This window comes from Lithobates pipiens, unplaced genomic scaffold (genome assembly GCF_037356315.1).
Source record: "Lithobates pipiens isolate NorthernLeopardFrog02 unplaced genomic scaffold, aLitPip1_a1.2 Scaffold_18, whole genome shotgun sequence".
Taxonomy (NCBI): Eukaryota; Metazoa; Chordata; class Amphibia; order Anura; family Ranidae; genus Lithobates; species Lithobates pipiens.
In genome coordinates, this window is record NW_027507758.1 from 159,066,741 (window position 1) to 159,083,317 (window position 16,577).

The window sequence follows — 16,577 nt, forward strand, 5'->3', positions numbered from 1 at the left end:
AGATCGCAGTGCACACTGAATTTGGACAGGAATCGGATCACATGGGTTTGAACACCTATGTGATCCGATTTCAGTGTAGGGAGAAGTCCCTGCAGCTGCTTTTTATGTGAGTTCAGCCATACACTGTATGTAAACTTGCATAGCACAGACATCGCCTGTGATTTGCACCTGCACTGTCTATGTTCGCTTTAGTGTGAACCCAGACTTGAGCCCCACGTGCAGGCAGAAAAAAAGCTGCTGCTAGGGGAATCTAGAGTTTTTATACCTCTGAAAGCGGCCAATGTGCATATGCATTTTAGAGCAGCATTCAGAGGCATAAAAAATTTCCCCAACCCTGGGTTCAGAGAAGTTTTCTAGTGTAATTTACGCATGTAAACATGTCTTAATGAACGTTTATGCACATCATATTTATTCTGGTAGCTTGAATAAGTTAATATTTTTGTCAGTAGAATGATTTACACTCGTACGTATCTAAACACAATAGGCATGTGTGTACACACTTAAAAACTTCTGGCCACCTATTTGGAGCATTTTTTTTTCTTCATACGCCTATGTGCGTGAGCCCTTAAAGTATTGATAAATAATGGGGTTTAATATATATATTAAGCCCCAGTTCACACTTGTGCTTTTATAATGCAATTTCATAGTGTAAATTTGCATGACAAGTAAATTAGAATAGCTTCTCTGATTTGAGGGCATTCTGATGCAGGCACATTGCATTTGATTTCAGAAAAAGGTTCCGGTGCGATTTAAAATGGTGCTTTATAGATTAGAATGAGAAGTCATTGAAACTATTGAGAAAGGTAATGAATTTTTGCTTTTAATTGCCATATATACTGATCTTCATGGCGGAGCCAGGAGGTGCTATGTGCCATAGAGCCTGCCGGTAGCGTTTGTGGTCCAACCGCTGCATCAGCTTTTTTCTGGCAGTGCTTTCTCCAGTCCATCTCATCAATGAAGACCCGTGTGGATCAGCAGAGCTGTTGTTGCCGGTGGTCGGTTTTGGATCAGCCTGCGGTGTCTTTCATCGGCTTCCCTCTGGTGGTGCATTCCATGATTCATCCCTCAACACGGCTAATGAGTGTTGATTGGCGGATTTATACATCACTCTGTCGGCTGACAGTCTCCTCTCTGCTCCTTTTCTCCTGATCCTCTCTGCACATGAGAGATCCAAAAACGCTGCTGTAAAATTACATAAAAAATGCACTGGTATTCGTAAACAACCACATGTGAATCGCACTACAAAACGGTGCGATTTTACATCAAATATATGTGAACCTAGGCCTAAACTTTAATTGTCTTGGCACCACTATTTTATTTTTTTTCTTTGATTTTATTGATCAAGTTAAATTGTGTATAACCTTTAACAATAGCCTATTATTTGAGCCCTTGTGGTCTATTTAATATACCATTGAAAACATTTTTGCCTGAAATCTTTTTGGCTGATAACTTTGTGCTTTCTGCCAATGTTACCTGTTAAATTGATCTCAGCTATCTCTAAGGACTACAGAACCTCTATGCTTTCTTATGAAGAGGAAGAGAGGTGGTGACCTATCAATATATCTGCCCAATTGTAAAGTGTGTGTGAATTAGGGGGCAGGAGGATCCTGGAGTTCACAGGTACTTGCGGGACAGCAAAGCTGATATGCAAGTTCTGAAAGTTTCTGCTTGACTAAAATGTCACCCTAGAGTTTTTTTGTTGATGGCACCAAGTTCACTTTTAAGGTGATTAGGTTCCCTACTAGGGCACAAATATGCTCATTAACCACTTCACGCAAATTTGCGTACCTGTACATCATTTGGTTGAAGTGGTTGTACCGGGGTAATGCCTGCAGATGCTGTCATCACTCCAGTACCATTTTTAAATCCTCTGGTCTGCTCTCATAAACAAGCTAATATGCCGCTTAGCCGTTGTAATAAGGAGCTGGCAGGGAATCTCCTCCCGCCGCTCTGCCTGGGTCTCCCATCCCACCGGCAGACCGGAGCAACTGTCCGCCGGCTGTGTGGAGCATTGTCTCCAATATAAAAGCACGGAGGCAGCGTCACTTCTGGTTTACTCGGCTGCCAATGGCACCGATTTAAAAGAAGTCAGTATTCCTAAACGCAGATTTTGGACCCCCGATCCCTCCATAAAGAGTACCTGATGCTGCCTATTACTGTCACAAAGAATGTTTACATTTCTTATGACAGCAACAAAAGTCATCAGATTTCATTTTTTCTAAAGGGACAGTGTTAAATTTAAAGCGTCCCCGCGAGCTCGCGTACCAAAGACAACGCATACGTATGTCATGCCAACTAATGTAATCGGTCTTTAAATACCCCCCCCAAAAAAAATTGGTTTTGAAAGACCGCTGCGCAACTACCATGTGACATAAAATATTGCAACGACCGCTAGGGTCTTTGCTAAAATATATATATTATATTTTATGTGTATATGTATGTTTGGGGGTTCTAAGTAATTTCCTAGCAAAAACTGATTTTAACTTGTAAGCAACAAGTGTCAAAAATAGGCTTGGTCTAGCTTTGCAATTGCTAATTTTTCATTGAGACTTGATGAACTTGTAGTAAATGTAATGAACATGTCCAAACGTGTTCAGATTTGTGACCACCATTGTTCAGACAATTTATGTAACTACTCCGAAATAGAAGGCAGCAGGTCTCCATTGTTTCTAAATGTTAAGCAGTTTAAAGGGAACTTGTATTGGAGAAATATATGGGTTGCTAGTGTTGACCTCTTTGTGAAAATGCTTGTTTGGCTGTAGTGATCTGATGCGCATGTTAATCTGATGTTCAGGTCCTTGATTTAAACTATTGGCAGGTAACATTTTCATGATGTCAGTATTGACAGCCGGTATGTTTTTCTGTAGTGTTGTGTTTTTTTTGTACTGGTTACTGTATGAATGACACTGGTGGGGAAGGAGTTATCACTAGGGGGCCATCAAAGGGTCAGGTGTTTTCTAGGGAGGTGTTTTGAATGGTAGGGAGGGGACTGACTGGCAGTAGAGAGACAGCGCTGTTTGTGATCACTAGGAACAGACAATCTCTCTACTTCCCTGTCAGAACGGGGATCTGCGTTGTTTACACTGGCAGATCCCCATTCTGCCTCTATGGAGCGATCACGGGTGGCCGGCGGACATAACGGCTGCCCTGTGATATGCCATGGGCACCTGCTATGGCTATTGAAATAAGTGCTGTTCCGGTATGGCGATTTTCGCAGTAGAGCCGCCCTGCCGCAGATAAATTTATCTGCGGCGGCTGGTCAGCAAGTAGTTAAATACCGTATATACTCGAGTATAAGCCGAGATTTTCAGCCTCTTTTTTTCGGCTTATACTCGAGTCATCGCTGTCTGCCTGCCCGATCAGCGTGTCGAGCAGACAGACGGCGGCCATTCTACTATTCAAAAGCCGCGCCTCCCTGTCTGTGATAGGCGCAACGAGGATGAGAGGATGTCCGTGATAGGCGGAACACAGACTGCTGGGAAATTGAGTGTTCCGCCTATCACAGACGGAGGCGCGGCTTTTGAACAGTGGAATGGCCGCCGAGGCGCTGACGCCGTCTGTCAGACGAGAAGAGCGGCGATCCTGGCATGGCAGAAGCACACAGGCTCGGGACACAGGTAGGCTGGACGGACACACAGGGATGGACAGACACACAGGGATGGACAGGCATGTCTCACCCTCGGCTTATACACGAGTCAATAAGTTTCCCAGTTTTTTTTGTGGTAAATTGGGGGCCTCGGCTTATATTCGGGTCGGCCTATACTCGAGTATATACGGTAGTCTCGATACCTTCCAAACGGGAATAAAGTGAGATGCGCAACAACCACAAACACCTTGAATTCCCTGTTTTGGTGGAAATCGAATTTGGTTGCAGTACCCTTTCTAAGTACATTTTTTACAACTCTTAAGTCATACGGGATGCCTTGTTTGCTTGACAGATTTGGCATTTGGTTCCTTAACCACTTGCCTACAGGGCACTTTCACCCCCTTCCTGCCCAGGCCAATTTTCAGCTTTCAGCGCCGTCACACTTTGAATGACACTGTCATGCTACACTGTAACCATGTGAAATTTTTTATCATTTTCTTCACACAAATATTGCTTTGGTGGTATTTAACCACTTGGGATCCGCGCTATTGCCAAATGACGGCATTAGCGCGGATCTACTTTTCCGGGACGACGTCTATTGACGTCGTCCCGGGTACAAGCGGCCTGCGCGCGCCCTGTGGGGCGCGCGCGGCGCGCTCTGTGATCGGCGAGTCCATGAGACTCGCCTGATCACCGATCCGTGCAAGGGGTCGATCCCGACCCCTTATCACGTGATCAGCTGTCAGCCAATGACAGCTGATCATGTGATAGAACGGAGCCGGTAATCGGCTATTATTCCTCCTCGCGCTGACAGCGCGAGGAGAGAAAAAAAAAAGCTGATCACCAGCGGCCGTGATCGGGACATTAGTCCCGATCACGGCCAGCAATACAGCTGACCACCTGCCCCCTGCCAGTGCCCACCTGCCCACCGCAGTGCCATCCTGAATAAAAGTGCCCCCCATCAGTGCCACCCAGCAGTGCCCACAGTGCCACCCACACTGCCATCCAGCAGTGCCACCCACAGTGCCCACAATCTGCCTCAAAGGTGCTGCACCCCAGTGCCGCCCATCAGTGCCCTGCAGTGCCGCCTATCAGTGCCCATCAGTCCCATATATCAGTGGTACATATCAGTGCCCATCCGTGGCACCCATCCATGCCATCTTATCTGTGCCCATCTTTGCCCATCAGTGCCGCCTTATCTTTGCCCATCGGTGCCGCCTTATCTGTGCCTATTAGTGCCGCCTTAACTATGCCTATCAGTGCCCACCAGTGCAGCCCATCAGTGCCCACCAATGCAGCCCATCAGTGCCCACCAATGCAGCCATCAGTACCGCCTAATCAGCGCACTTCAATGAAGGAGAAAAATGACCCGTTTGCAAAATTTTATAACAAACTATTAAAACATGTTTTTTTTTTTTTTTTTTTTTTAGCAAAAAATAAAACTCCGAGCTGTAACTAAATACCACCAAAAGAAAGTTCTATTTGTGGGAAAAAAATGATAAAAATTTCATTTGGGTACAGTGTTGTATGCCCGCGCAATTGTCATTCAAAATGCATCAGCGCTGAAAGCTGAAAATTGGTCTGGGACTGAGGGGGGTTTAAGTGCCCAGTAAGCAAGTGGTTAATCACTGCTGGGTTTTTTTTTTTTTTTTAATTGTCAGTAGATTTTGTAAATAAGTAATTGTTCTCCTTCACTGATGTGCGCTGGTGAGGCGGCACTGATGAGGAGACACTAATATGCCGCACTTATGAGCACTGGTGGGTGGCATTGATGGACAGCACTGATAGCCGGCACTGACTGGCATCACTAATGGGCCCTGATTGGTGGCACTTGTAGCCCTTTATTGTAATCTGGGGACTGATGATCAGTGCCCTGATTACAAGTCTTGATGTCCCCTGCAAGGAGATGCCGCTGATCAGTGTGAGGAGAGCTGATTACCAGCATGTCCGTGTTTTACATGTGACCGGCTGTAATTGGACACAGCCGATCACATGGTTAAAGAGCCATTGCTCTTTGTAGACATTGGGCTGGTCGGGCTCGCAGCACAGTGGACGTACCCGGTTTCTATGACACTGCTCGGCCACCGTGCTGCGAGCCTGAGCAACCATTCTGGGATGACATATGTTGATGTCCCAGAACGAGAGCCGCACTGCCCCTCTCATTTGACGGTGGGTGGGCGGCAAGTGGTTAAAGGAATTAAAGTGATTGTAAACGTTTGTGTGGGGTTGTTGTGTGTATTTTATTTTTTATTATTTTTATAAATTTAAACACGTCCTATACTTACCTGCTCTGTGCAATGGTTTTGCACAGCAGCCCCGATTCTCTTATCTTCCTGGGCACCCCGCCGGTGCTGCAGGCCCCTCTAGCCATGGGGGCACCTGTGCAGGCTTGCTCCCGAGTCCCACTGCTGCGTCTATTGGCGCAGTGTGACTTGGCCCCACCCCTGCCCCCATGCTTTTGATTGACAGCAACGGGAGCCAGTAGCTCCTACTGCTGTCAATCTGTCCAATAAGAGTGACAGTGGCTGGAGCTTCTATGCTTGTGCACATCGCTGAATCTGATCAAGCTCAGTTAAGCAAAAGAGGGGGGTCTGGGGGGAGCTGCAGCACAGGTTTTTAATTTTAATGCATTCTATGAAAAACCTTAAAGTGGACGTAAACCTGATTCATGAAATTGGACCTAGGAACATATGTCTGTAGTGTTTACTTATCTCTCTCGCCAAAGCGCTATATTAGGAGCATTTCTGCTGTTTTGCTCCTCTGTTATCAGCATGATAACTTCTGACAAGTTATCAGAGACGGAGATAAAAGCAGCCTGAAAGGTGTGTTGTGGGAGGTTGACTTTAAATTAGCAGAGAGCTTGTCTTGTCGCAGCACGGCTCTAAAAGTAACTTTGTTCTGCCTACGTGGAGGGGAGGGGGGGGTCTGCGCTTTTCCAACAATCGGCTGTCTCCCAGTGTAAGCCCCAAGTCTCCACACCTGTTGCTGAATGAGAGAGTGAACCCGTGGAAGAACTTGGACCCCTTTCAGACTGAGGCAGTTTGACTCTAAAACTAGTGCATGTAAAGAGCCTGAAAGCTGCCTCGGTGTGAAAGGGGTCTAGGGCTACTCTAACACTGAGGCTCTTTAGAGGCGCTATTTTTTTTGCGCTGTAGCGCCTGTAAAGAGCCTCTCCTGTATCTCCAGTGTGAAAGCCCTCGGGCTTTCAGACTGGAGTGGTGCGCTTGAAGGACGGGAAAAAAAGTCCTGCAAGCCGTATCTTTGCAGTACTGGAGGAGCAATGTATTCACCGCTCCTAAAGCTCCCCGCCCCATTGAAAACAATGGCACAGCTCAGATTTGCAGGCGATTTTAACCCTTTTTCGGCCGCTAGCGGGGGGTTAAAACCACCCGATATCGGCAAAATAACGGTAAAACTGCGCTAAATATAGCATCGCTTTACCGCCCATGCCTTAGTCTGAAAGTAGCTTAAGAGTTATTACGTCTGGTTAGAATTGTTTCCTCATTCAGCAATAGGTGTTTGCAATGCATGTTTAGCGCTTCCAAAGCGCTTTGCACTTAACTCCTTCGGCCGCTAGCGGGGGTTAAAAGCCCCCACTAGCGGCTAAAAGCGATTGTAAAACGGCGGCAAAGCACCGCTAAAACTGGCAGCGCTTTACCGCTAATCGACCCGCCGCCCCAGTGTGAAAAGGGTCTAAAGAATATAGCGAGTTGAAGACTGCAGCTATACATGTGAAATGTATGTAGGGAGATTTGTTTCATCCCGGTGTATCATCTGAGGCTTTTTACTTCACTGGGTCTATGAGAGGATTTGCAACCACTTTAAGGCTTTACAACAGCTTTTAATAATGCAGGGTTTTCAGTTAAGGAAATTACTACATTGAATTATGGTCTGTTTCCATTGTAGACTGAATTGTAAGTTTGGCAAATAAAGTGCAATATGCCCTAAAGTGTCACTAAAGGCAAAACTGGTGTTTTTTTTTTGTCGGGCCATAAATTAAGCAATTTTCCACCTATGGTGAAAGGAAAGAATATCTCTATTTTTCCATCCTCTCGGTTCCCTCCCACAGTGCTATTTTGTTCTGCCAGTGGGGAGCATTCCCTTCTGCCAAAACTCAGTGCTGTGGGCTATAGCTGGCAACACTAATCACTAATCCTTGACAGACTAGTTGTACACTAGTCAATCGATAAGCTTGACTAGCGCACAACCAGGGTGCCCATACATGGATTAAAATTTGGTCAGTTCAGCCAGTTTTATCCATGTATGGCCAGCTTTTTTTTGGATGGGGTGGAGAGGTATTGGAACACTTACGTTTTTTTGTTTTGTTTTTATTGCTTTCTCTGCCCCCTTTTAGGGAGATTGACCCTCTTTATTTGTCCTGTTTACTTTTATTGTTGAAGGTGAAAGTTGAAAGTAGAATACAAAATTTTGGGTTGACATCAGAACAGCAATAGAGGGTAAATCTTCCAATTTCCTGACTTTGGAGGCATTTTCTCACTTTCTGTTCCACAACCAAAACAGGAAGTGAAATATCCCTGATGGCACACGTATGGCAAAATATCTGACATGGGTTATAGCCTTCCCTTTATCCAAAATTTTATAACAAAAAGGTTTACCCTTTTAAGGGACACTTTTTTTAAGTATTTTTACATACATTTCCTCATGCTGTAAAGGTTGAAAGACCCCTCCAGGATATTAACTGAAAAGGACAGCAAAGTAAAGTGTTTGGACCACCTGGAGGCAAGTGATTTTCTGACGTATGGATCTTTGCAAGCGGTGTTATGCGCATAAAAGTACTCTTAGCTTAATTATTCTAGTCTGCGTGCTTTCTATTCCTGGAATTGTCTTACTGCATAGGAAATCTATAATTGTCTTACTGCTTTAGTCACTGCATAGGAAATCTATGGGGCCACAATTTACTTAGCCCATTATTCTGAATGAAATGGTCAAAGTAAATTTATAGCACATTGAGCTGAAGTGTTGCGTTTATGGTACTGTTGTGCCCTCTGCGCAGATATTGGGGAATATAACTTGGCAGGTATAGCAAGAAGGTAGGTGTACACTTTTCAATTATCTCCTGCCGGTCTTTCTAGTTATCTTTCCTGAAGAACTCCTTTAATAAAATATAATTGTATATCTTTTCTAAAATGGTTTGGACAAGCTAAAATTACATTAAACTGGCTGCAGCTGTTTTGCTCTTGCAAGTTAAGTGCCATTATTCCTTGATCATCTAAATCCTGTTAAAGACCTAGTAATGTGATATTTGTGTTTATCGGCTTTGTTGAATTGGCATTTATCACTCTACAAAAGCTCCTAATTTTATTCCAACAAATGTTTTCTTCTAGATGGTTCAATTCTAAATGTAGGATTGCAATATCACCTGATTTTTTGAGTAACAAAACATTTGCTTCTGAATAGTTTGTAATTTGCATGTTAAACTCACTGTTATTGAATTCAACGACCTGTGTAAGGTAACATCTCCATGTTTTGACAAACTCTTTCCTTTACAGCCAAACGGGCAAAAAGTTAATGGCGAAGTGTCGAATGCTTATCCAGGAGAATCAGGAGCTGGGGAGACAGCTGTCCCAGGGTCGCATTGCTCAGCTTGAAGCAGAATTGGCTTTACAGAAAAAGTATAGCGAGGAACTTAAAAGCAGCCAGGATGGTAAGGGTTATATTGTTAAATACAAAAATTGTTACTTGTATGGTTTTTATATTTTTATTTTATTTTGTACCTACTGTTTTTATTTATTTTCCTTTTCGACAAGTTCTGTTGAAACTGACATTAAGGCTAGAGTCACAATGTTACGATCCAATTTTTGATCCACTTGTCAGTGCAGTTATGTAGTGCAACGCGGATGCAATGTTGATGCAACTTGGATAAAAATTCTATATTGTATGTTGCCAAATTGTTCATAATTCGCACCAAATTAGTATAGGAACCTTTTCCAAAATAGCCCTCTGCTGAGTTGCATTAATGCGAACAGGCACCATTCAAAACAAAGTAATTTCCATTATTGTGCAGTTTCTGTGTGACTCAAGTGACATCTAGTGTGACGAGCCTTTAAGAGCCTCCCTCAAAATGAAACTCAAATTAGAAACATTTGAAATTCTGGTGTCATTTTTTGTTCAATATGTTTGTAAATTTTTTTTTTCTGTTTATAAAGAATATAGAAAAAATAACAGGAAAAACAACCATAACCAAATATAGTATACCGCACGCTGCAGCCCTTTGCTTGCCTTTATCTGGTCCTTCAGGCACTATTCCTTCCAATGACATCAACATAAGGGCATAATTTCTGCCACAAATAATAATGATGGGGCACTATTCCTCCCACTAATCAGTGACGAGCCACTATTGTCCCCACTAATATCAATGACGGGGCACTATTGCTCCCCTCGGACGACAAACAATGGGGCATTGTTGCTCCCCCACTGACCCTAAGGTTCTGTTTCAGTCCTTTTCATTAAAGATTTTGACATAAAGGTATAAGACCATATTACTAACCGTAATCAAAAGATAGAAAAATTGAAAATGAAGTAAAATCACCATTAGACGAAGCATATGCATAAGGAGAACACTAAGCAAAACAAACCTTGGAGGAGAGTGTCTGGTACCATTAATTTTAGAAGTGAGAGGGGTGTACCAATAGTCTGATTAGACGTAAGGAATCATATTCTCAATACCCTTCGTCTCACTCATAAAACAACGGTACATATCCATATTTGATGTAACACATTGCGACCTGTTCCCAGACTGAAGGCTAACAACCCTCAATATGCTACCTAAAAGCATGTTACCTGTACCTAATGCTATTGCAGTAATAGATATGTTCTCTGGTTTGAACCTGGAGTACACTCATCACGTGCGAGGACTGTCAGCCCCCTAAGTGGGGGTGGGGGGGGGGTGGATGAAACCCCTAGAACAAGCCTGTTCCCTGAGATGTCAAAAGGAGGAAGTTTAGTTACCAATCGGAGAGGCCAGAAAAAGGTAAGAAAAAAAAAAAAAATTACGGGGCGGCGGTGTTCGCCACGCTCCAACTTTTATAGGCCACTAAACAATCTATCTAAGCAGGTAGTGTCCGTCCTGGGATCAGCAGCCAGATATTTGATCCACGGGTGCCATACCTTCTCAAACGGCTTAATTTTTCCATTTAGATTGCTGATAAATGCTCATTTATCATGATCCAAGTGAGTTTGTGTTTGAGCTGATCAAACGATATGACTGCAAAACTCCAGTACCTGGCAATGATTTTAGCAAACACAATATATAAGTAGTGAGTTTACTCTGATATCTCCGGGCCTCCTACACCACACTGCCCAACAAAGCATGTTTCGGGGATTTGTTCAGATTCCGATGTGTGTGGGGGAAAAAGTTATATACTTTGATCCAAAAATGCTTCACTTTAGGGCACTGCCACCAAATGTGGAACACTGCCCCCTCCTGACCACAACCTCTAAAGCATATCCGAGAAGATCCTGGGACATAGGTTGCCAGCCTACCCGGTACCATGTACCATTGTAAGAGCACTTTATAGTTTGCCTCAATGGATGGTATAAGTGGGAGGGGGGTGGGGGAAGAATCCGTGGTATTCCATGCTCAAACTTTCACAAACTATCCTCTAGGGAGATGTACATATACAAAGCCCAAGCTGACCACGATTTTTTCAAATTGTATGACCTTGTTAGTCAGCACCCTCTACAATTTCTCATGTACCATAATCCACTAGACTTTGTTTGCTATGGGTTAAAGACACTTCCAAGCACACATGATTGTACAATTCTGGTGTATGTGACCACTTCAGCTCTGGAAGGTTTTAACCACTTCCTGACCGGGCCATTTTTTTATATGGCACTGCCTTGCTTTAACTGACAATTGCGCTGTCGTCTCAATGCTGTACCCAAATAAAGTTGTCCTTTTTTGCACACTGCTGATCTATCTCTCCACAGAAGCATTTTCCCTACTTTTTTGTATTTTTTTTTTTAATGGGGTTTGCTAAACTATTATGCATTGTAATTTATTTTGACATCTGAGACTAATACCATATATCCCTTATTTACGTTGCACCAGTTTGATATATATCGATGCCATATTTTCCTTTCAGTTGCATAAAGTGGTTCTAAAGGCAAGACCATTATCTCAATGCATTCCCTGCATTAAAAAAAGGCCACAGTGGTTGTTTCACTTGCTTAATTCTCTATATACTTAACTGAGCGCTATCTCGATCCAGGGCTGTCCCCATCTACAGTGGCATTGGTCTCTTCCTTTCCTCACAAGACACATAGGCTGCAGCACATGCCATTAACTCCTGTAAATCAAATCCTGTGAGGAGGGAGTGGGGGCGGATTAGAGCCATAGTATGTGTGTGTCTATAGAGGCGCTCAGCTCAAGAGCGAGCCGGATGTGCCTGCATAGCAAGCGGCTTGCTATTGGGACGCAAGCACAAGAGGGGGAGCGTTGGTGGGTGACCCCAGAAGAGGAGGTTCAGGAAATACCATTGCACAGAGCAGGTAAGTATACAGTGAAGGGGAAAAAAGTTTTTGATCTTCTGCTGATATTTATTTATTTATTTATTTTTTTTAAACGACACCTGTCCACAGAAGCAATCCAATTCCAATCTCTCCACCATTGTCAAGTCAAGTCCAAATATGTCAGGGACAAGATTGCAGATCTTCACAAGGCTGGGATGGGCTACAAGACCATCGCCAAGTAGCTTGGTGAGAAGAGGACAACAGTTGGTGCGATTATTTGCAAGTGGAAGAAACACAAAATAACTGTCACTCTCCCTTGGTCTGGGGCTTCATGCAAGATCTCACCTTGTGGAGTTTCAACCATCATGAGAATGGTGAGCAATCAACCCAGAACTACACGGCAGAATCTTGTCAATGATCTCAAGGCAGCTGGGACCATAGTCACCAAGAAAACAATTGGTAACGAGCTAAGCTATGAAGGACTGAAGTCTTGCAGCACCAGTAAGGTCCCCCTGCTCAAGAAAGCACATGTATAGGTCTGTCTGAAGTTTAATAATAATCATCTGATTCAGAGTAGAACTGGGTGAAAGTGTGGTTAGATGATACCAAAGTCAAGCTCTTTGGCATCAACTCAATTCGTTGTGTTTGGAGGAGGAATGCTGCCTATGACCCCAAGAACACCATCCCCATCGTCAAATATGGAGGTGGAAGCATTGTGCTTTAGGGGTGTTTTTCTGTTAAGGGGACAGGACAACTACACCGCATCAAAGGAATGATGGACGGGGCCATGTACCATCAAATCTTGGATGAGAACCCCCTTCCCTCAGCCAGGGCATTGAAAATGGGTCGTGGAAGGGTATTTCAACACAATGACCCAAAACATGGCCAGGGCAACAAAGAAGCGTCTCAAGAAGAAGCACATTAAGTTCCTGGAGTAGCCTAGCCAGTCTCCTGACCTTAATCCTATAGAAAATATGTGGAGAGATCTGAACGTCAGCCTTGAAACCTTAATGACTTGGAGCAGATCTGCAAAGAGGAGTGGGACAAAATCTCTTCTGGGATGTGTGCAAACCAAGCACGGTCATGTTTTGCAAAGGGGTCAAATACTTGTTTGACTCATTAAAATGCAACTTTTGAAATGCGTTTTCTGGATATTTTGGTTCTGCCACTCACTGTTAAAATAAGCCTACCATTAAAATTAGACTGATCGTTTCTCTGTTAGTGGGCAAATGTACAAAATCAGCAGGGTGTCAAATACTTTTTTCCATCACTGTACCACATTTATTATTTTAATTTAAAAAGTATCCTTTTACAATCACTTTAAATTCTCTTCGAAAAAAATATTGATTTGTCGCAAAACAATTCTATCCAACTCAGAAGAGGTTGTAGGATAATTGGTTTTAACATCCAGACCTCAGTCTGTTTAGCACAGAGTTGAGCTCTTTAATTCTGATCTGTAGCCATGCCAGTGAAATTATAGTCTTATTTCTAATGTCCAGTTATATTGTGAAATGTATTTATTACCAACGTGTGTATGTATGTATGTGTATGTGTGTATGTATATATGTGTATATATGTGTGTGTGTGTGTGTATATATGTATATGTATGTATATATATATATATATATATATATATATATATATATATATAATATTTTCAAAATCACTTCCAGTATACCCTGTTGAGAAACCATTTAGGCCAGTAGTAGATTGTTGTCCATTCTGTGCAGAAGCTTGTGAGTTAGAACAGTGCATCCACCACCACCTCCTTTTCCATCCACAATCGTAGATTGTTTTCAGAAATCTCTCCCCAGACCAGTCCCTGTATTACCCCTCTGCAGTGAGCTTGACAAAAGCCAGTTCTTTTTAAATTCAACATTTACATGAAGGCAGTAAAAAGTAAAGAATTAACAATGATATTACAATTTCAGACAAAATGTTAGTCCAGCTGCAATGCATGCCGTTTTCTAGATGACTATATTTCAGCTTAATTTTATTTTTTGCATGCTTAGAATGGAATGAGAAATGGCCTGTGATGCAAAACTAAGCCATTATGAAACCACCTAATGTGAGGTTCAATGCTGTGCTGTAACATTCCATATAATCATTTGTCCATAGAGTAATAGAGGTTTTATTATAGAGCTAAACAAAAAAGCTTGTGTGACAGTTTGTATAATGGTTTGATTTGTATTTCTTTATAGTATAACTATAGGCAGAACTTTTTAGCTGAAAGGGGGGGAAAGATTGAAACACCTTTTTCAGGTTTTTATTGCTGTCAGTGTGTCCGTTGGGGTGATTCACCCTCTTTGATTTTTTTTTTTTAATGACAGACTAAAAAGTAACAGAAAACGCCACATTTTGGGGAGTAAAGCGGATAGCTTCCAATGGGGGCACTAGTTTTAGAACTCTCTTCAGTGGACGTAGCAAAATTAAACTGTAAGAGGTTTTAACCTTACCTTACTCTATCAAAAAAAGAAAAAGTTGCTGTTTTACTTTTTAAATATGGGTTTTTAATTCTGTGCCTTTTTGGTTTTTCCATAACAGAGCTGAATGACTTCATTATTCAATTAGATGAAGAGGTGGAGGGAATGCAAAGCACTATTTTGGTCCTACAACAGCAGCTGAAGGAATCCCGACAACAGCTAGCTCAGTTACAACAGCAGCAATCTCAAAATTCTGCTATCAGGACTCCAGCAGAGCCCAAGGAAGAAGGAGAATCTAGCAGTAAGGAATGCAGTCGCTTGTCAAATGGACCGAGCAATGGAGGCTCTTCTCACCAGAGAACTCACAGTTCTACAGGGCTTTACAGAGAGAGTAGTAATGCAGAAGATGACTTTCCTGCATCACCAGTAAATGAGGGCAAGTTGCCAAACCATTCGGAGGAGAGAACTGGTAGAGGTGGAGGAAGCTATATGAATCAGCTTAGTACTGGGTATGAGAGTGTAGACTCGCCCACTGGAAGTGAGAACTCTCTAACCCACCACTCCAATGACACAGACTCCAATCATGACTCTCAGGAGGAGAAACCAAGGAGTGGGAAAGGCAGCCGAACTGTAAGCTCCCGTCACATTCAAAATGGCTTGGACTCAGGAGCAAATATGCAGGGCTCTGTTTTGTAAAAATAAACAAAATAAACTTTATTTTTTTTCCCCCTTTTTATACATCCTTTAATTTCAGAACTAATACTGTCCAGTGCATATTTTGTCATAATTTTTGCCTTTTGAGTTTTGTTTTTCATTGTCGCTTACTGTAATACCTCTGCCAATTTGGATGTTTTAACAGATAATTACATTGAAAGTTGTAAAGAGAAAAAATTACATTTGTTTAGATTATTTTTATGTAAAGTAATGAAAAGCTGAACTAATTTACAACTTTGGAAATATTTCACATAAATGATGTCTGTACAACGTGTTCTTAAAAACCTAGCTGTGTAATGGCATTCCTGCCCATGTTTTCATCTTTTCTAGACATTCTCAACAATCTCATGGTACTGTGTGGGTTTGGCTGCCAAAGTTTGCCCAGTGACATAGCTATACCACAGGTTGGACTATTAGAGTCCTCTGGTAGTTTCAGTGTTAACAGTTTTTTGCTCTCTTCAGTAAAAAAACATTTCTTCATGGCTGATTTTTCTCCTTTAGATGGCTGAACGTTAGACTTGTGTGCCGTTGCTCAGTTTTCAAACTGTTGTACTTTGTTTATGCATATGACTCTGTGACTCCAATATTACCTTGCCTGTACTGACCAAACCAAAATAAAGATTTTTAATGTCACATTTACACAGCCATTTTGTGCATTCAGTAACTGAAATGACTGAAATTGGATACCCAAACAACGAGTGCTATTATTGCACCTAGTTTTAGGTAGGTGAGCATTTTCTAAAATGGCTACCGCCACTGCAGGACCACTTTTATTACGTCTTCATTTATTATATGCAAATGAACAGGTACTCTCCCTGTCCCTTACCAATTATGAAACATTAACATACTTGGAGATGTCTAAACATTTTTTTCCCTTTTTATGTATGGTATGTGTTAATACAATGGGATGATCAATTTGTTAAATACACCGTATTCTAGGGAGCTATAAAGTAAACCTACTAGGAAGTATTTTGACTGCCATTGCCAACCTTGTACTGGTTAATCTGTATTTCTGAAAAATGTTTTCCTGTTTGCCATGCCGATCTAGGGGTTACACTACTTTGACCAAAAGACTGCACATTAAGGTTTCTGACATTGTTTGATTCCTGTTGTTTTGGGCCATTGACTTATTAAAATGTTAAAGCCAAAGGTAGCCAGGCAACAAGCACATGCAGTAGGTCAGAAATGTCATCCCACATTTCTTTCAGTACAGAATTCCTTTAACCACTGGGGACCTATATCCCCTTCCTAACTAGACCAATTTTTAGCTTCCAGTGCCCTCACATTTTGAATGACAGTCATGCAACACTGTGCCCATATGAAATTTTTTGTATTTATTTTCGCACAAATAGAGCTTTCTTTTGGTGGTATTCAATCACCAC

At 42.3% G+C, this 16,577-nt stretch overlaps 1 protein-coding gene across 1 annotated transcript in view; it reads left to right on the forward strand.

The window, feature by feature from the left end:
* LOC143987526 (pre-mRNA-splicing regulator WTAP-like) overlaps positions 1-15,828 on the forward strand; it is a 94,556-nt gene extending 78,728 nt beyond the window's left edge. The window contains exons 9-10 of the mRNA XM_077486309.1: positions 9,097-9,251; positions 14,603-15,828. Coding sequence (XP_077342435.1) covers positions 9,097-9,251; positions 14,603-15,177 — 730 coding nt within the window. The 3' untranslated portion in view covers positions 15,178-15,828. The remainder of the gene's footprint in view (positions 1-9,096; positions 9,252-14,602) is intronic.
* The last annotated feature ends 749 nt before the right edge of the window (positions 15,829-16,577 follow it).